Consider the following 20,428-nt stretch of genomic DNA (forward strand, 5'->3'; position numbering starts at 1 on the left):
CACGGTACTCCAGATGCTGCCTCACCAGGGCAGAGTAGAGGGGGAGGATGACCTCCCTCGGCCTGCTGGCCATGCCCCTTTTAATGCACACCAGGAGACCATTGGTCTTCTTGGCCACAAGGGCACATTGCTGCCTCATGGTCAACCTGTTGTCCACCAGGACTCCCAGGTCCCTCTCTCCAAAGCTCCTCTCGTGTCTTCCAAAAGGCTCCGAACCTGGTCCCCAGACGGGACACGGCTGCAGAAGAGCATGGAGTCGTCTCCTTCCCCCGGCTGCCGGCGCTGTCGGTGGCCGCAAGACGAGGCCCGCCCGTGAAGGGGTGCGGGAGCCGGCGGGGCCCAGGGCTCTGCCCGGCCGGCGGCAGGGAGGGAGGGAGGGCGGGCGGGAGGCGGCCCCAGGGTCGTCCCGGCCGGGCGGGGGCGGTGCGCGGGGCGGCAGGTGGCGGGGGGCCGGGACGGAGGTGGCCGGCCCTCAAAGGTGCGATTGTCCCCAGCTATTCCTGGTATGCGGCGGGGCGGGAGCCGCCGGGGGCGGCCTCCATCGGGCGGCGGGAGGGACAGGGGCCCGGCGGGACGGAGCCGCCGCCGCCGCCGCAGGGGGGTTGCGGCCCCTCCCGGGCGTCCGGGGAAAGGGGGTGTGTGTTTGTGTGTGTTGCTTTACAGCCTTCGAATTCTTGCGGTCGCTGAGCGCCAGCGAGCTGCCTCCCGGGAGGGGGAGGAGGCGGAGGAGGGAGGGAGGAGACGGCGCGGGGAGCGTTAAAAGGCGGCAGCTGAATGACAGCGGCTGCTCCCCGCGCCCCCACCTCGCCGGAGGACCGGCCGCTTCACCACCCCTCCCGCCACCATCCCGCATTCACTGCCGGCCATGGAGGGGAGAGAGGACGCGGAGTGCGACTGCCAGGCGGCCTTCGCCGAGGCTCGGCGATGGGTAGAGGTGAGGCGTCGCTCGGTCCCCGTCCGTCCGTCTGTCTGTGTCACCCCCTTGTCATCCCCTCCCCGCCGCACCCGGGTGGGTCGGGGGTCTCGCCGCGCCATCCCCCGCCGCCGCCGGGCGGGAGCGGCGGGGACGCGGCTCCCAAACTTTGGTTTCTTTGTCAGCAGCTGCGGGCTGCTATTTTTAGAAGGTATCGTGAAGGCTTTCCGAGATCCCTCCTTACACGACGGCCCCCCCCCCCCGCCCCGAAATCCAAATTACAGGCGGGTAGAGCTGCCCGCCTGTCATTAAGGCTCATAATTTCTTGCCGTCTTTTAAATTGCTTCTCCGGCGCTTGCTCTGAGACGGTCGGAATTAAAGGCACTCCTCGCCTTCCTGTCTCGAAAGAGTTCGGGGCAGAGAGCGACCTGAAATTACAGTCATTTTCTTTCTCTCCTGTTTTTAAACATAAGTGCCTGACTGGACTGCGTGCAGGGCTTGATGTGGAATATCTTGGGTTTTTCTGTGTCGTCGCACAAAATCACAGCGTGTGTTAACGCGCGAGGAAAGGCGTTGCTCATCGTGGTACCTGAGTGTGTGCGTGTGTGAGAACAGTCAGGGTGGCTGACGGCATGGAAGGTGTTATGAGAAACGTTAGAAACATTGAGCAGCCTCACTTAGAGTCATTGTGGAGGAGCTTTAGCGTGCTGGCTTATATGTGTTTTAACATACTAAGCTTATTTCTTTGCACTCATTCACTTGAGCTGGAACTTCCATTATCAGAAATGCTGCCCCATTAACTTTCCGAAGAGCGAATGTTCAAAGAAGGGTGCTTGTTACTTTTTACCCCCCGTCTTCACAAGCTTGTCAAGAGCCGAGTTCAGGCTTCTTTGTTTCCTCTGTAAAACGATGACATCTAGTGCTTAAAATCTATTGAGAATTTTGAACCGAGAGCACCGTAGGCGAGCGTATCACAAGTGACTTCCACAAGTGTCAATTCCGTAAGTGCCATCCACGAATGTAGGTAGGTAATTAAAGCAGTCCTGGCTTCCCCAAGTGTCAATTTTGTCAGAGCTAGCCGTGAGTTTAGCTGATTAAAGCATTCCTCTCTTGCGTATATGTTTCTTACCTTGCTTTCTTTAAATTGGCAAAGCTTACCTTAAATAGTTTCATTAAGGTGACATAATGTTGTCTTTGAAAAGCCTATTTTAAGGATTTGGGGATTTGTTTGAATTATTGTTAATCTTCACTGGATACTGGCTGGTTGTACCGTTCCTACAAAAGGTTCCCTTTGCCCGCACACGGGAGCGTTAGCAAAGCCATGTAAGTGTAAAGCGCGCACTGTTTCTGTAGTGGAAAAACCATATGTTCGGCTCCCCTCCCTCCCCCTTCTCCATCTAATTTGTGTGGTTATACTTTGTTTCTAATATGTGAAAGCTGTTCTCATTTTAAAGTAACTTTTAAACTTACCCCTTGGAGAAACATTTTTATTGTACATTGAGTAACTTTAAAAACCTGGGGGTATTGATAAACAGGATGTTAAGAATTCCATAATGTTGAAGGAAGATGTAAATATTTATTTCCCTATGAAACAAGGTTTGCCTTTCAGAGAGTCTGTTGTGTTTCTCTGCTCTTTAAATCCAGATGGGTTAAAAAGCCACAACCAGCCATTTCCGTTGTTGTATGAGAAGAGTAAAGGTATTTTTAGAGTAATGAGACATGGTCTCAAGGTTTTGTGAGTCTTGGTGAAACGCAGTGGTGTGTACATAATTGAGAGCGAAACGTGGTGAGTCCTAATCATTAAACAATTAGTTTTGAAGATGAGGCAGATTTCCAAATATTTATGAACTTGAAGTTCTTATGTTTTGATAAGGTTTTGTGTGCCAGGGTCCCCCTAACATTAGAGGAAGATGAAAGCATACAAACACTAGCTACTATATATTTAAAAGAACAAGCAAAAATCTCTTTGTAAACTGTTATTATTTCCCTTTGCTAATGAAATCTGTGTTAACATTTTTCTGTATTTCAATACAGAACTTCTTGGACTCTGAGACTTAAAAAAACCCTCAAAAGACCTGAGCTCAAACCTTGAAGCTGAGGGCTTTCTGTAACAGGAATGAGCAGCTGTATTTGTCAGATCTTAAAAAAACCCTACCCTGAAACATCAGAAGTTTTCACCCCATCTGTACTGAAAGCTTTTGGTGAGAGAAAATTGTGTCCTGGTCAGGTCCCTCTTCCGCCTGTTCCCAGCTGGAGTCTCCATGTTGTATGGCAGCCACTGGCTAGTGGGAGCTCAAACATTTGATCCTAGTTCTTATGCTATACCGAAAAAAAAAAAAAAGGGAAAAAAAAAAAAAAACAACCACCAAACCAAAAACAAAGAAGCCAACAACTTGATTAACAGCAATAACAACAAAAAATTGCATCTGATATCTGGTGTTAGTTAATGAAAGACTTTGTTCTTTAATTCAGATTCATGTTGAGGCGTAGTTTATGATCATGCAGACAAGGCAGGTCTGTAGTCTTTACAGTGCCAAGACCTCTTCAGGTGTAGTCCCCAACCTCTTCTCTTTTGTGTGCTGTGGTGAACTGGGAGAGGAGGTAATGTTGCTTGTCTTGATATCGGTTACTCCAGCTGGTGATGGTTAGTCCCTCTGGGAGAGCTGGCTGTCGAGGACATCACCTTTTGGGGGAAAGAGTGGTCATTTTCTGTGCAAAACTCAAGCTCTTCTCGGGTGTCCTTTATCCAGAACCCAGCAGCGGTTTGTGGTGGTGGGTTCTTGCATCTGGGATTTCTGGAGTTTTCTGAGCTCTGCCTGTAACAACTGGTGCTGCTCAAACTCAGGTGCAGCTCAGCCTTAACTGAGCACCTCAGCTGGGCAGCTGGTGCGCGCCGAGACCAGAATAAAACACTGAAACAACACAACTCAGAAATAGTCTCTTTAAGGTAGAGCCGTGTCTGCCAAAGCTAGAAATAGCTGGGTTAAAATTATTTTACTGCGCTCTGTTCCATATTATAACTTAAGCAAGCCAAAAGCTGTTCCTCCAAACCAAAGCATTCTTCCCCCAGCTATTAAATATCCCAGACTGCCGAGTCTGTTCTCCTGCCTCAAGATGTGGGAGGGCAGTCTGCCTCTTCCTCTCTGCAGCCCACCACCAAGTTCATCCTTGTGAACGAAGGGGACACATGGTCCCTCTCCCCCAAAACACCCTTCAGCATTTCAGGGGTGATGCCCCTCTAGGAGTTCAAGAGGAAAGAAGGGTGTGTGCCGTTTTCTTGTGAAACGTCTTGGCTTTTAATTCCTGTTCTGTGTCATAAATGAACCCTAATCTTCAGGTAAGTGTCTATGGTTTGAAATTGTTTGCTAAAGCAACTTGAAACCTGACCCACGAAGTCTGTAAATCTTTAGTTAGTGTGCCCTGAGGCAAATAATGCTTGAATATTTATTCTTCCCGCCCCCCCCTCCCCGCCCAAAGCAGTCGAATGTTACATCCCGTCTGAGGGAGGGTGGGCAGCGAGCGTGTGCCTGAATGAATTGTTGGAGGGAAGCAGCAGGGCTGTAGGAAAGCACATGGACCAACCTTGACAAATCCACTGAAGTGTAAAATAGGTGTTGGGCCAAATAACTCGTAATAACTCTGTTACGGGGCCGCTTGGGAGCTGAATCTCTTTCCCTAAGAACTGATCTAAAGTTGTTAAAGTCAGATGTTCTGAGAGCTACTAATTTCATCTGATACCGCTGTCGAGAACGTCTGTCTCAGAGTCATGAGCAGGAGCCTGTAGTCCTGGGGCTGTTCCTCATGCAGCGGAACACAAGTCCTTTCTAGTGCTAACGCTGCCCAGTGTTGATGGAGAGAGGTGTTTCACTGTTAGGATTTCTGTTGCAAGATAAGGTTTTTATCATTTTCGATAAGGCAGCGTTAGAGGAAGAGCGCCCAGCATGTCTAGACGGCAACTATAAAGATACCTCTGCTGCTGGTATCTGCCATGGCCATTAAATAGGTAGCGAAATAGCCTAATTTATCTGAGTGCCGTTGTGTGTGCTAACAACTTCATTTATGATTGCATTACATGTGCTTTTCAGAGTCCCAAACTATCTTCCTTTGCGATTTAAAAGTATCTGTTACATCTTGGATGTTGGAAAATCATTTGGGGGCTTTTGGTTTTGTCTTTTTCTAGGGAAAAACCCAATGCGTGTATATGCACACAGACACACACCCTCCCACCCCCCTGCCTGCTCAGGAGATTAAAAAAGCAGATTTGCAGAGTAGCTTGGTAGAAAGAGTCAGCTTGAGGATAAAACTTGAGAGCCAGGACTACTTACTGAAGTCTTTTGGTTTGGACCAACGGCACAGCCATCAAATCCAGTGAACGGCCTCTGACATGTGGTCACCAAATGTTTTTATTTGTTGAAACTGTTTAACGTCTGCATTTCTACTGTATATTTTTATGGCTTCTGCAAATGCAGCAAGAGGTCTAGGAGCGATGCTTTCCCTATATTTGCATAGAGATCTTACCTCAGTGATTATTTTGTTTTGTTTTTCCCCCAAGCATGAATCTAATGTGTACAGTCTGGTATGGCAGATGGGAGGAATAACTGTAGAGATAGAAGACTCATCTTACTGTTCAGATCTTCTTCTTGTAGGTACCTTTATTTCAGTTGAACTAATTGTTCTGACAAGTTTTTTGTCAGTTCTGGGTAAGGTATTCTCAGGTAGCGTGTAGAGAGACAGTCAACGTCCTGGGTGGTGTCAGAATGAAAAATGCGTGAATGAAAAGGCAAAATCTAGATATTGTGTTGCTTAAACTATGTCTAATACTGGGTAATTCTGTCAAGTCATAAAACCTGGGTGGGCTGGTTTCTGGAGAACTTCTTACAGCACGGCTGCCAAAGTCCTGGCTCACGTCTGCATAAGGGACGTATTTAACTCTCCTTTAGGTGGATGCATCAGTATTTCAGTATTGTGTGTAGATTCTTGGCAGTGAGCCCTTGCATGGAGTAAATCTAAGTGTATCCAATTAATATATAAATATGAATTGATACATAAATATACATGCTGTTAAGTAAATACTGTGGGAATGTAAATCCTTGAAATAATGTTCCCCGCTGGCTGCAGACTGTGAAAGTGCTGTGGCATATGACAGGGCTAGCAATAATGTTTTAGAGGGAGAGGGTGACAGTAATACCATTTTATCTGGCTGAACATTATTCTCTCTGTTACCTTGTTGTCCCCTTCTTTCCTTCCGGACCTCAGGAAAGGTGTCTGGTGTATTTGGTGATGTGTTTCAGAGAAAAATGGGACCAGTTTTTGCTTGGGAGTAAAACCTGTTTCCCGATTTCTGCAAGGTGGGTTTACATATTTTCAAGTTAAGTCTATATTTGGATTTCTCAGAGATGCTTGAAGTCTGTCTTCACACAGTCCTGCGTGATGGGCATGCATAGCTTTGAGCTGAGTTCACAGTGTCGTTTCCTTTGTGGATGGTTTATCCTCGTAGTTTTGAGCATTTGTTTAAAATTTCACATGAAAGCAGTGTCTGCAGACGCTTTAAGAGGAAGAATTAACTTGTTGACTGTAGAAATGGGTATGTCTTCTGTACTGGGGAAGTGTATTGCAGCTTAAGGGGATCTACAAACAATTCTGACCGGACTTTTGTTTGGTTCTGTTCAGTATTTTGTGGTTACCAGCTACAGTTAGTCATGGTGTTACTTCTGTTCTTTTCCTCCTGTCTTTTTGTTTGTTTGTTTTTTGCACTGTGTCCTGATCCTTTCTTCAATTTTGTGAGGTCATGCTTTTTTTTTCCACCCGTAGTCTGGGGAGGAGGCGAGATGATGATTTCCACGTTCAGTATGCCCCCCTCCCCCTGGTTACTATGGGCTCTCTTTTATCACCTTTTCTTTGTCAAACACTTTTTTTTTTTTTTTTTGGTGAAAATTTTAAAGTTTTTAATGAGCACTTGGGTGTATTACATTAGGCGGTGACCTTGCTGAGCTTTGGAAAACACTTGGGTTTTATTGTGTTGTAAGAACCAGATACATTCCAGCTGTTTCTTGTACCTACCACTCCTTCTCTTTAAAGTTTCTTTGTCCACTCCTGGAGGAGGGTTGTTGTTCTGTTTAAAAAAAAAAAAAAAAAAACCAACAAAACAAAACCGAAAAGCCCCAACCCTTTTCTGCTTAACGAGACTAACATAACTCTTAACTATCTTTTTTTTTTTTTTTTTTTAAAAATGGGCTTTCCAACTTCAGCAATTTAATGAAAAACAGCACGTGTTCTCAGACCCAGTGTATTAGAAATGCCTCTGCTGGTCTAAGGTGTGCTTGACACACCTAACTTATTATCCAAATTACCTTAGAAGGAGTGTTTTGGTTTTGCTGTTTTTCACATATCTGAATACTGTCAATCCAAGAGAAAAATCTAACTTTAAAGGAATGTAGTGAATAAGCTACTTCAAAATAGGTTCTTTAGTTCCTCACGCTGTGAGCTTCTGCAAGCAGTTGTAAATCTAGTGTTTATGAATAGTGCTAAATTTTTATTTTTCCAACGAGAAGAAAGATGTATTGATCTGACTCACAGTGTGCTAGCTTCCAGTTGGATATTTAGCTGTAAAACTTTCATTTGTGTTATAGTGAATAGAGAAACTTAATTTCAGCAGTGGTTTGCATTAGTGGTACAAAACATCTGGGATTATCTTGGAAGGGCATGAGGGTTGTAAGACTTGCTTTATTTTGTTTTTTGCCAGTGCTGGGTGTGTTGGCACATTTTTTTTGCACCAGCTCATGTGAAAGTCCTAACTTTCGTTTCTGGATGTGGTTCAGCTTTCAGTCATTACTATTAGAAAAGAAACCTGATATACTAACTTTGGGAAATAGTTATTACTACGTTGGCCAAAAAAGTCAGAATCTCTGTCACATAACACAGCTTTAAAGGAATACCTGGCTTGGGATCAATTCAGCTAGCACAGAAAGTGAAAACTGTTGGTTGGGCCAAGCTGTCCTCCTGGGTAGGTCCCACAACAATGTGGTTTTGTGTTAGTGCTGGTATGTTACCACAGCAAGGTGTCACTGAAATGCCTGTGCTTGGCATGTGCTTCTCCTGCCTCCTTTTGTGGTGGCAGTGGCATTTGTCTAGACCCTCCAGTGATTTGGCTCAGGGAGTTCATCTGACGATGGAAACTCAACCTGTTTTGCGATATTTGGCTCCTGGGAGGTGAGATGGGCACCAGGGAAGAGGTGGTGTTGGCAGAGTTGGCCTTTTGGTGGCAGCTGGTTGTTGGGTTGCAGCCGAGCTAGTGGGATGAAGAGAGGCAGACACCTGAATTTAGACAAGCCATCTCTTTCCCTGGAGGCTTCTCAAGTCACCTGCTTCTGCTCATTGCCCAGCTCTCTTCCTTATGTGACTCGGGAGCCGTTCGCTAGGTGCCCGGGGTCGAAGGATAAGCTAGACACCTGAATTAGGGAGGCTGGCTTCCAGCCATAAATAACTTCTTCAGGATGAATTTCATAAGGCTTATAAATACAGTTGGAGCTATTTTAAATAGAAACTCTGCCAGGAGTTTCTGGGCCGAAGCATTTTGAAAGTATTTGACATGCTTATACGCTGACTTCCGCTACGGCAGGAGCAGCCTTTGCGTCTCGCTGGAGTGTCGTTGGCTGGGAGGTGGTCCTTCGGAGGTGGTGGCTCAGCAGTTCTGCAGTGATCATCACCTGCCCTTCAGGGGTACAATCTAATCCCAGATCTAACCTCCACTGTTGTTTGCAAATTCTTTCCTGGAAGTACTTTATTAGCCCTGCTATTTGTTACTTATTTTTTTCCTTTAGGAAGGAATTTTAAAAATATAGATTGTAGAGTTTGATCTGAGACTTTCTATGTGGTCAAACGACCATGTCAGCACAATGTGATAAAGAACGGAGGCAAACGAAACCAGATGTCGAAGTGGCTGTGGAGAAGAGGAAGAAAAATTAAGATCCAAGTTTGACACTATGGGCGTGGGGGGTTCTGTAGCAACAGCTGTAGCACTGCCTTGAAATGCTTCTTTGGATACTGTTTCAGGTTAGATGAAGCTAGGCATTACTGTATTTTCACACTAGGAAAAACCTCTGTTCCTCCTTGTGTCACTGTGTTCCGTTTGCCTAAATGGTGCCACTGACAAAACGTACCTTTTTGATGCACCTGAAAAATGTAATTCTGAGCAAAAATGGACCAGGCGTTTGACTGTGAGTTCTTTTGCAAGTAGAAGGGGTTGTAACAAAATGACATCGACTGTCTTAACTAACTACACTGGTCTCACCTTTATATATTACTATTTTATTTTTTTTTTGCACAATGTCAGGTGCGCATCCGGATTGCAAGTTCTCAGCATTCCACAAAAAGGTTGTGTGGAGTTGCTCTTATTTGGACTGATTGAAAATGGGGTGAGGATGAAGGCATGAGCTCCAGGTACAGATGTATATCTTTCACAGACATTTGCCTGATGCTGTGGAGCGGGGAGGGGGGGGAAGCTGATATAATAAACATCAACTCGATGATTATTCAGGAGCGTATTGCTTCACAGCTACGAGTCTTACGTGTCGACGAATTTTTTTTTTTTTCAAAGACAAATTCCCATTAAAATGCACAGACTGGGTTGCTCGCTAATGACCTAGCTTTCATGTGTCTGATAAAATCCAAAAGTCCTCTGTGACGTTGGCGTAGGTCTTGCAGACACGGGCTGTAATCTCATTTGGGAGCATCGTTAAAGACTCCAGGAAGTTCTGCATGTCGGGTGTCAGTGGATGGGGTTGGGAGCTGTGCACCGTGGAGGAATAGCAGAGGAGAGGCTTGGAAAAGGAAGAGGAGAAATGTGCACCTAAGGTTATTTGTAAATAACTACTTTTTCCTTCTTGCTGGAATGAATTTTTTACCTCGTAAGTATTTAAATTATGAAATTTTGTAGAACGTACTGACTTCTTAAATCTGGGTTGGTTTTTTTTTTTTGCATTTGTTTTGCATTTTTGTCATTTAAGATTGGGGGAATACAGTCTCAGACTGTTCTAAATTTCTGAATGTGTTATTACACTTATTTTAATTTTTTTCAATTAGGTATTTGTAAAATCAGTATCTTGTCTGTTTTACCTACCATGGGACATGGAAGCCTTCTGTTAGACCTGGCTGAAAAATGCATGTATGTGTGTACCTATGGTTCCTTTTTTGTTTTCTTCCCTTTCTTACCTCCCCAGCTAAGAATTTCTAATTTTATTTTTTATTTTTAATGTGACAACTAAAATCTTGTGGTGTTCCATTTTCTGGTGAAATCTTTAATCTTTCCTTGTGAGAACTGTCTCCCCTTGAAAATCACAGTGGAAAGGTGAATGTTGTCTTCCCAAACTTATTTGGATATACTGTAGTTAAGAAGAATAATGCTGTTAAATCATGCCTGGTTCTCAATATAATGGTTAATTTTGACAGAATTGAAAAAGCTTTACGTGCACATTTCGGCAACAAGATTTGGTCTTTGCATGTGGGCAGGCCTCTTGCAAGAACCGTATCTGCTGGTCACGGTAACAACCCATAAGGTTGGAGCAGCTTTTTCCAGCGTCTAAGCAGATGTGGTCGGGAGGCTGGCAGTAATTTGGTTTCCTGTGTCTGGTGCGTAGATGGGTTAGATGCGATCCAGCCGTGCAGATCTCCAGCGGTGACTCATCTGATTGTTTTCTCTTTCCTCCGTGATCAGCCGAGGGGGCAGGATAGCAGCGGGTGTCTCTCAGGCAGTAGAAGACATCTCTAATGTCACGCAACTTTTCAGATAAGGGGGAGTGGAATATGGAAAGGATATTGGTGTGTCTCGGCTGTTTTTAAAGGTATGCCAGCCTTCCTCACCTCAATCTTATTTTTTTTTAATTTCTGTAGAGTGGTATCCCTTAACCCAGCTGTGCTGTGGGTCTAGCTTGGCCACATCTTATCTTTATTCTTGCGCTATTGCTCAGTCTGGGAACAGATGCAGTCTGTTGCAGGCTCAGTTTAACAGACTGAGCTTAATCCTCCTGGGGGGGAGATATGGAGAAGAGATCTGGATCTCCAGATCCTTCTCATCCCAACCTGAGCATGTGCTTCTCCACTCAAGTAAAGAAGCATACATGTCTTTGTTTCTTCTCAAGGCAGGGGAGATATATATTCCCCTCTGGGAAGGAGCACTCTTCTGCAGACTGCTAGCTGAGGTAGATGTGACATGCACCAATTTTACCAAGTTTTTCATCTACCGATGCATATAACGTTGCTTGGATTGCACGCAGTGGCTTTAATTTTTGACAGAGATGCAGATGAAGACCTTTAAGTACTTTGACTGTGTCTACCTACCTGGTGTAGGCTGGGAATTGGAAGCAGTGTGTCTGCTGTCATACACAAATCCATGTGAACCAGTTTAGATCTGGCAGGAGCACCCACATATTCCACAGCGTTATGCAACATAAACATCCTTGGAGATTAGGATGCTGTGAGTTAATTGCAGCTGGACACAGCTCATCGTTCTCTTCATCTAAAGAGCCTGGATATCACTCACCTTCCTATTTTCTTGGGAGAAGATTTGAAGTGTGTCACTTGCTTCTACATAACTTCTTTTGTCTGTCAGAACACTTTCCCAGTGTGCTATTAGTACATAGGTTCCTCAACTATTGTAAAAGTATAACAGCTGTTCATCTTTTTAAAAGCTTGATAGTCTTAGTTACAGAATTCAACATCCTTACCATGAGAATTATCTGTTGGAGAAGCTTCTCTTGAGAAAGCTGCTTTAAATCCTTTCGTGTTTAGAGGTAGGTCCCTTTCTTTCCTGTATTAGATGTGTAATACCGTGATATAAGAATTAAAGTCTCTGTGTTAGCATTGTATATCCCCTCCCATCTACTTTTAAAATAGTTTTAATCCCATGATTTGGAAGGGAAATAGGTAACATAAGGGAGACGCAGATAAAAATCCATCCTGTGGTTGGGACCAGTCTGACAGGCAGCATGATGTATTGAGGATCTTAGCGTACAATAAGGAAGACTCTGGGGATAGAATGTTATTGTTAACACCAGCAATCAGGTACCAAATATCATTGCACGTTACCACATGTGGTGTTGTCACATTCCTCAATTTAGTAAGAGAAGTTTTGGCCGTCTTCTCAATTTCCATGAGCAGCTTCTGTTTACTGGTTCAGTTTAAATGATCATCTTTTTTTTTTATTATTTTTTTTTTATTTTTGGTGTAGGTTTTATGGCTGTGAATCTAGCTGTTTTTCTGCTGAGAAAAATCTGGTTTTAATCTTGAATTCTAAGCTGTCTTTTTTAGGAGGCTTTCAGAAGTAAGCATGAGTCTTCAATATGAACTAAAAGTTTAATTGTTTCCTGGATATAAGTGCCAGGACACTTTCTACTTTACACTGAATTCGACCAGGGTCTGTTGCAGCAACTCCCAGTGGTCATTAAAACATCACTTTTGCTGCTGATAGTTCATTTCTTCATGGAATTAAGCTGACGTGTTTTGGAATATTTACATAGTGCACTTCTCTCTATTTAACTTTTTGGCACAATTAGGCTACAGCACTGACATGAAAACAGTTTTTTGTTAAACACTACAATGAAGTGAAGTCTTTAATGACCTCTGAGCATTGAATAAGCACTGATAAATGACAGCTGTCAGGCAGGAATGGTGAAAAAAATATCTGCAGCAGTGGCTACTTTCAGGGAGAGAGTTCTCCAGCAGTCAGAAACTTCGTATAATGCTATTTTAGACCCCAAAGGCCCCCTTGCTTCTATTTATGCATCATGTGAACGGGTGCTTGTTGATGATGCTTATTGCAGATGATGCCACTTGCTACAGTCTCAGACGATGGGGAAAGTGCTGCGCGGAGCAAACGAGCAGCTCATGTTCTCCCTCTGCATAGATTCATTACTCTAACCAACTTACTCACATACATGCAGTCTGGAAATACTACAGGACTTTGATCTTTAAAACTTCATGTTTGAAAATGTAAATGTTGCGCTGCTTTGATCTGCTTCTTAAATTAAATGGTAATTGTGAAAATTACATTAGGCAGCTTTCCACTTAAAGGTTTGTACTTTTCATTTCACACTACGTTAATTTTAAGCTGTATGTCATTGCAGGTTTTTCATCAGTGAATTCTAGTAAGGGGAAGATCCTTATGTTTCTACGCGGCCTAATTAACAGCAGTGTGTTTATTTAGGGATTAGCCCTTAACATGCGATTCCTCTAACGCCGACTCGAGGGATCGCCAGTTTTGCCTTGTCTGCCTATGTGTTCATGAGTGGGGGAATAGGAATCATTAAGGCTGAGCAGTAGGAAACAAAGAGAGTTTGAGCCGTGTGTGCCCAGGGTGGGATTTGTTCACTGAAGTTGTTAGGAAACACTTGGGCACTTGCTCTGCTGTGATCGGGTGAGGTGTCCTCTCAAGCATCTGCTGATAGCAAAGTAGCAAAACCTTTTTTTTTTTTTTTTTTTTTTTTTTTTTTTTTTTTTTTTTAAAATCTGGATTATTCTGTGCTACTGGGCTGTTTGCTGTTGCCTTTCCAAATTACTGTCATCTTCTAATCAAAAAACCTACTGTGTAATTCAGGGCTCCTAAAACGTTGATGAAGCTTCATGCAAAGTTCAGTCTTTTCCTTACATCAGCTTTCTAGTACGTAGTAGATTTGTCTATCTTATTTACCATAAATGATGATAAAGACCTCTCTGCCTTTTGTCCTGTTTTCTTATAAAAGGGGCCTTTGAAGTCTGAGGACTTGCATCAAACTGCCAACTAGTAACTCTTAAGGTTATTCAGAAACCATGTGTAATAGGTTCTTTAAAGCTCCTGTTGGTTTAACGCCAACTGAAAATCAGCTGCTAAACTGCAATGAAGTTGTTAATTACCCCCTTAGTAAAATCGCTTTGTGTGCTTTTCAATTATTAATATTTGTTTAGCTACGCGGAGATTAAGTTTGTGGGGGAGAAGGTTCGAGGTGGTTAGTATTGTATGTCTGCCACAACTTTAAGATGTACTCATGACCGGAGGAGGTTTTGTGGGTTTTTTTGTTTTGCTTTGTGTTTTTTAGGAGCAGGTAAATATTCTTTGTTCCAGATACGGGGGAAAAAAAAAATGACCCCAAACCCAGAAAGTCTATGGAGTGGGGTTTTCTGTTTTGAATATCGTGGACCTTCTGCTGTAACTCATGCTACAGTCCCAAAGTTTGTCTTCCTTCCTATCTCCTGTTGATTTCCTTTAGAGAGGCTTGTGTTAAATTCAGCATCATGCTGAATTACCATATTGCTGCTTTTTGCTAATTTCCGTTTGTATGTGTGCTGGTGAATCTGAGCATTCATCTCCAGTAATTTGCATAGGATGTTAAATAATCTGATTGCTTTGGTGGCACCCATCGGAGTTAGGAAATTGCCCAGCTGAGGTGAACAGGAACATCTCCACTCAGAGCTGCTACAGCAGCCTGCTGCGTGTTTGAACTTTTTTTTTTCTTTAAGCACAAAAGAGAGAGAAGATATTTCCAAACAGGGATAAAAACAGTTGCCAGGGAAAAGAAATGTGAAATATCTCTTCTGTGGTTATGGAAATGATTCAGCTTGGGTTTCAGTGCTTCAGTGTGATACCTTCCTCATTAAAATTCCTTTTAGGTGGATAAGGGCTTATAAAACTTCCAGATAACTATTCAAAATAAAAATAAGCTCTTTTAGTTTTTGGGTTTTGTTGTTTTGTTTTGTTTTGTTTTTTAAGTTAGGAATGCTTCAATTTTATTTCTCTTTGTCTAAGTGTGGAGAATTCCAGATCATCCTTTCTCAAAATTTCTCTTCCCCAATATGTTCCTTTGGCTTCTGTGTCCTTTTGAATAAGGAAGACTTATAGAATTACTAAAACCCTAATTCTCATATACATATGAATTAAAATTATCTGACTGAAACGTTTGGATTGGGCGCAGAGGGGGCCATAAGAGCCCTCTGTCCTCTTCTGCTGTGAGGACAGAGCCCACCACCAGAGAGGGGCTGGCCAGAAGTGGGACCATGCAGTAGGACTGTTCACTGCCACTTGTGAATCTTCAGCCTCTCTTGTTACCCAAGTCTCAGAGTTGTGTCAATGTGGTCACTGCTTATTTTTCCCTTCTTCTTGAAGCCTAGTGTGAAGGTCCTGTGGCTCAAAGTGGAGGTTCGTTGGACAGTGAAGTACCTTTTTAAAGCTGTTACTTTAAAATGTCAGGTGATGCTGAACTTTTTTCTTTTTTTTTTTTTTTTTTTACTGTTCCTTCATAGTGATTAAACACATTTAAAGTCAAGTTAGAGCAAGTCATTAATTTACAGTAGGGAATTTTTGAAGTCCAGATTTTTTTTCCTCAAACTTGAAGAACTTGAAACAAGTGTAGGTGCCTAAGAGCAGGTAACTTGTATTTCCTGGTGAATGAGGTTTACAGTTTTAAACCTCTCTCACTGCTCCTTTAAGGCTAGCCCAGAACTAAATAAAATAAAATAAAAGGCCTTAAGCTTCAGACCAAAGCTTTGACTTTTGAATGAATTGCTCAGGATGAAAAAAGAAGTGGTGGGTGTGTCCTGCTTCATGGATTTAAAAAACAAACAAACACAAAGTAGTGTCTGCTGCCCCATTCAAAGCGGTTTGCTGTGGGGAGATCTTCCCTCCCGGAGCCAAACTTTTATAATCTTTCTGGAGCTCCCCACTTTTCCCTGTATAATTTCATTTTTAGCCTTGGCTGGGGAGTCTTGTGACCTCTTGAGAGTTTAAGGCTTTTCCAGAGATCCAGATTTCCCCTACCACAGTCCGGTAACCCTTCGTGTAGCCCCCCTGTGATGGAGTACAACAGCCAAGGACTTGCTATTTCCCATAAAACTCAACAGAAACAGGACTCTGATAGTACAAGCTTCTTCCCTCTTTAAGGTGTGAGGCTGCTGTTAGGAATAGGAATAGGAATCTTTTGTAACCAGAAAACCAGATATTTAAATAGCACTGTGCTTATTCATATTCTTCTTTCCCTCTGCTCCTATTGACATTGTAGGAGAAAGGTTTGACAGTGACATCTCAAACTAAACTTACTCCTCAGGGGATTCATTACCAGCAGAAATGTAGGTACTTGTTTGAAATCTCAGGAAACTGAAAGAGCCAAGCTTTAGGCTTATAAAAAGTTGTTCTTGTCTTCCTGTAGGTATATATCATACATTAGGCTTCCTTTTAAATTTTACGATACATAGCATATGCTGGGTTTTGGCATTAGAACTTGAAATCGTGTTTAAATTAAACGCTTGTAGACGGATGAAATGGGCTTAGACAGGCTTTACTTTGTTTTGGTGCTCTAGAGCTAATAATTTACAAATTGCTGAGCTAAGGGGCACAAATTAATGACATTCCAGCATCTTAAAATAGCCCTCACTATGTCATACTGGAAAAATGTGTATTTGGCGTTCAGATGCCATGAATTTCACAAATGTTTCATTTATGTGAAAAAATAAGATCAAGACACAGAAAGGAGTTGAGTTGATGTTTTGGGTCAGTTATTTTCTGTTAATCTGAACACTGCCACATGTTTTTGAATATCACAACATTCTTTACAATGTTTGCAAAATTACTTTACTCTAAAGACCTTCAAAGACTTTTCTGCCATAGTATTTTTTTTCTTTTTAGCAGAAATGTTGCTATCACAAATTTGCTCATAAAATATTTCATTAGCCAGCAAAATGTTTATTGCTTAATCCAGTTTCACTTCGTGCAAAGTTTTCAGAGTTGATTAAAATAACAATTTCTTCCATTGCAGCATACTGTGACTTCCCAAGGATTCAGAAGGTATTTTGCAGGGATTCTCAGCTTGCTATTGCAGTGTTTATAAGGGCAAATCCAGCATAAAATGTTTTCAAATAATGCTGAATACAAGTTTCAGAATTGTTTTATTGTACTTTTTTCTTTTTTTTTTTTTTTTTTTTGGTAAAAGGTGTTCTATTGTAGACTTATTATCTATATGGAGAAAAAAAAATACTAACAATCTTTCAGCTGTTTTTTTTGGACATTAATTGTAATTTGCTTCTTGATAGCCTTTGAAAGATGGAGCGTTCGCTTAGGTTTGATTTATTGACCCAAAGTCTCTTCTTTGTTCTCTATTGATAAATCTAACACAAGGATTGACAGTCACTTTTCATAGACATATCTCTCGGTAGAGACTCTTACTTGTATGAATTCTTTTAAGGTGCTTGTGCCAGTCACCGTTACTATGAAATGCTTGGTCATCAAGCCTTGGGGTTGTCTCAGCTGAGCCGGTTCCTGGGAAATCTCCCTAAATTCAGCTATAATGGTGCACAGGGCTGCTGGAAGCAGCAGTGGAACTGTAGTTATCCAGACTTGCACGTTCTCCAGTGCTAAGCATAGGCAAAGGCAGGAGACCAAGTTGTAGCAAAAGTCACATCCCCACTGCCGACCTGAGGCAGGATTATGTGAGTTCTGTGCTGGACTCGCTGGCAGGGGATAAGGCAGACAACAAAAGTGGTTGTTCTCATCTTTCCGCCCACATTTCTCCAATGCAAACATGAACAGCAGATCTTCAAGGGTTCTCTATTTTTGTCCTGTTCCTTCTGCTCTGTCCTCTGGCAGCAAGGTTGTGCAGGATTTTACATCTTCTTCCTTGAGGTGGCAAAAACTTGAATTTTTTAACTTTTTTTTTTTTTTAATGTGTGTTTCTAAAATGATGCCTTGAGCAGGTGGATTCATGTAGCACCTGTGACCGAAAGCTATGTAATGAAGTCCAGACCTGTTTTTACTTTGAATGTTCCCTTCCAAAAAATATGTTTCTATTATTTTTCTTATGTGGTTTCTGGAAGTTCTTCAAAGAAAACACTGCAGTAGCTGTAGCAATCCTCTCTGCTGGTACCTGCCTCACTCCTACATAACTCTGTCATTGGAGGTGCCCAGGGAGCCCTTTGTCCTTCAGAGCTTAGAATCATAGAATAGTTTGGGTTGGAAGGGACCTTTAAAGGTCATCTAGTCCAACCTCCACTGCAATGAGCAGGGACATCTTCAACTAGATCAGGTTGCTCAGAGCCCCGTCCAACCTGAGCTTGAATGTTTCCAGGGATGGGATATCTACCACCTCCCTGGACAACCTGTTCCAGCTTGTAGGCCAGTTATTTTTATCAGGTCAAGACAACCCTCCAGAAGCGGAAACCAAAATTTTATTTATTTTGGTGTTGTCTGAAACAGTCACATAATCTCTGCGGAGATGCAGAAAGTGCCAACGGTGTGTAGGCATCCTCAGCACCACCACCTCAAGCATCTCCCATCTCTCTGCAGGCATCTCCAGTGGTTCCAGGGCAGCAGCCCACTAGAGGAGCAAAGTTGGACCACCAAGAGCTTCTCTAAACTATGTGATATAAATAACTCTGTGCAGAAAGAGCAGTCGGTTCCTTCTTTCCTGCCCCCCAGCAAGTGATGAGAATTAACAGGCCATAAAGAGAATTTTATTTTGGGAACAGAATTCATTAGAGTGCATGAATCAGATGCATCCAGTACCTTAGCCTTTAAATTCTAATAAATCGTAGTTGCTTATGCAACTTTTGCCATAACATTAGGGTTATAGAGTCTGGTGTTTGGGTTATATATGATAGTGTAAGTGCCACTTAAATTGTGTGTCTTCAGAGTTGGTAATTATCCTGATGTGAGCAATTATAGTTACCTGAGGGGGGCAGTACTGGTGTCTGTCCCCCCACCATGGGTATACTGTTTTTCTTTTTTGTTGTTTTAATAATATCAGGTCATAGTAGGCATTATAGGTTTGAATTTCTGCTTTGACACTTGGAGCATACATCCTAAAATAAACTCATGTTTGTGTAGACATTTTTTGCCTCTAAGTTATCGTGTGTTTTGAGCAGTTGCTGAGAAGTACCTCATTTCCAAAACAACACCAAAACTCCCCCTGAAACTCACTTTGTTCTGTCTTATGCCCTAAATCCTGCAGATGCTTACATGCTTAACTAAGAATTTTCTCTTGGTTTGGTATTCAGATGATGAGACTGAGTAATAAGCTCTTTCATGTGGAAATTGCATATGTGGCTGGAAGGAGCTCAGAGGTCACGTAGTTCATGATTACTCTCTTGTAAGACCGGATATTCTTATACCTAGACCATTCCTGGCATATATATATATATATTTTAACCTTTTAAAAACTGGCAAGCTGGTCTATGATATGAGAAATGTATTTTCTGCAAATGAAACCAATTAGTACAACTTTTGCTGGGATAAACTTGAAAAAGAAGTGTTTCCTCTCTGTCTCATCTCTTATTTGTAATAACTAGTCCTCATACTATTAAGCCTCTTTTCTCCTTTGTCTTGAAGTGCAATAGCACGTACCAAACTAAGAGTAAGACAACTATGGCAACAATACAAACTGGTAAATAACCACTTAAGGCGGTAAAAGGGTGCATAAAAGGGTGTGGAGGTCTCTGACTACAAACTGAGGTCAAGGCTGTCGTAAAAAACAGAACAAAAAAACCAAACGACAAAACCCAACCAAACCAATAAAGTTAACATTGTTTTGAGATGTACAGGAATATCCTATTTTTGTGTTCGGTTGCCCTGTTTTAAGAATAAGATTTTGTAATTAAGCTTGCTGAATTCTTCTCTTGCTGAACCTTAGACCAGTGCTCCAATTTAGGAGTAGAATGGCGAATTCTCATCTCCCCCCATAACGCTCATGCAATGTCTCAGTTTGGGTTTATAAATAATATGGTTGTAGTCTCTCACCTAATTCTGTTAAAGAACACGCTAGAGAGTCCTGGAAGTTGATATAACTTCTGTTGGGTCCAGTTTAGTACCTCATCCCAGTCTGATGTTGCACCTTAGAAGCCTGCTCTTTACATGTTGACCTTCTTCCGACCGTCACATAATGGCCTTTTAATCTCCTTATCTGGACTGTATTTCCACAGTCTGTCTGCCTTTATGTAAAATAGCAAGGCTTTTTGCCAATTCCGTAACTGAAGCCCACCTATAGCCCACTTATTGCTTTTCTTATGTATCAGACCAGTTGCTTTGCCAAAGCAGGAAAAAGAAGTATTATTTATATGTGACTTTCTCAAGCCAAAGCGTCGTCTCCCTTCCAAGCAGCTATGGCTTGGTGGTGGTGGCGAGTCAGCAATATTTAACACCCTTCTGGAAGCTAAAGTTGGGGAGATTAGCCTAGGTGTTTTTCTAACTGTTATTCTGGTTTCTTCTCATATCGTCACACCTCTAAAGGGGATTTTTCTTTTTAATTTTTCAGTCAATGAGACCTTTCCATCCCTTTAACTCAAAGATAATTGCTAATGGCTTAGAGCATGCTCTAGAGCACAGAAGAACTTAATTAGGCAAATTCTTCCAAGCTTTGCCATCTTCAAGACTTTTCTTCTACTCTCAGTGGTTGTTTTCCCAGTCCCATGCTTCTCTGAAGAATCTGCCAGCTCTTTAACTGAACGTTGTAGCCATCTTGTCATTAAGTGTTTATTCACCTTCATCATACCTGATCTGTTCTTTCT

The 20,428-nt window shown here is 42.5% G+C and overlaps 1 protein-coding gene across 14 annotated transcripts in view; it reads left to right on the forward strand.

The window, feature by feature from the left end:
• Positions 1-714: 714 nt before the first annotated feature.
• The window catches only part of LMO7 (LIM domain 7), a 139,143-nt gene continuing 119,429 nt past the window's right edge, over positions 715-20,428 (forward strand). For 3 of the 14 annotated variants that reach the window (XM_054209090.1, XM_054209125.1, XM_054209142.1), the window contains exon 1: positions 727-934. In XM_054209090.1, the coding sequence (XP_054065065.1) occupies positions 866-934 (69 nt within the window). In that variant the 5' untranslated portion in view covers positions 727-865. Of the gene's footprint in view, positions 935-20,428 lie in introns of all 14 variants that reach the window. The other 11 variants (XM_054209100.1, XM_054209107.1, XM_054209115.1 and 8 more) reach the window with 8 other exon arrangements.

Source organism: Rissa tridactyla, chromosome 1 (assembly GCF_028500815.1).
Source record: "Rissa tridactyla isolate bRisTri1 chromosome 1, bRisTri1.patW.cur.20221130, whole genome shotgun sequence".
Lineage (NCBI taxonomy): Eukaryota > Metazoa > Chordata > Aves > Charadriiformes > Laridae > Rissa > Rissa tridactyla.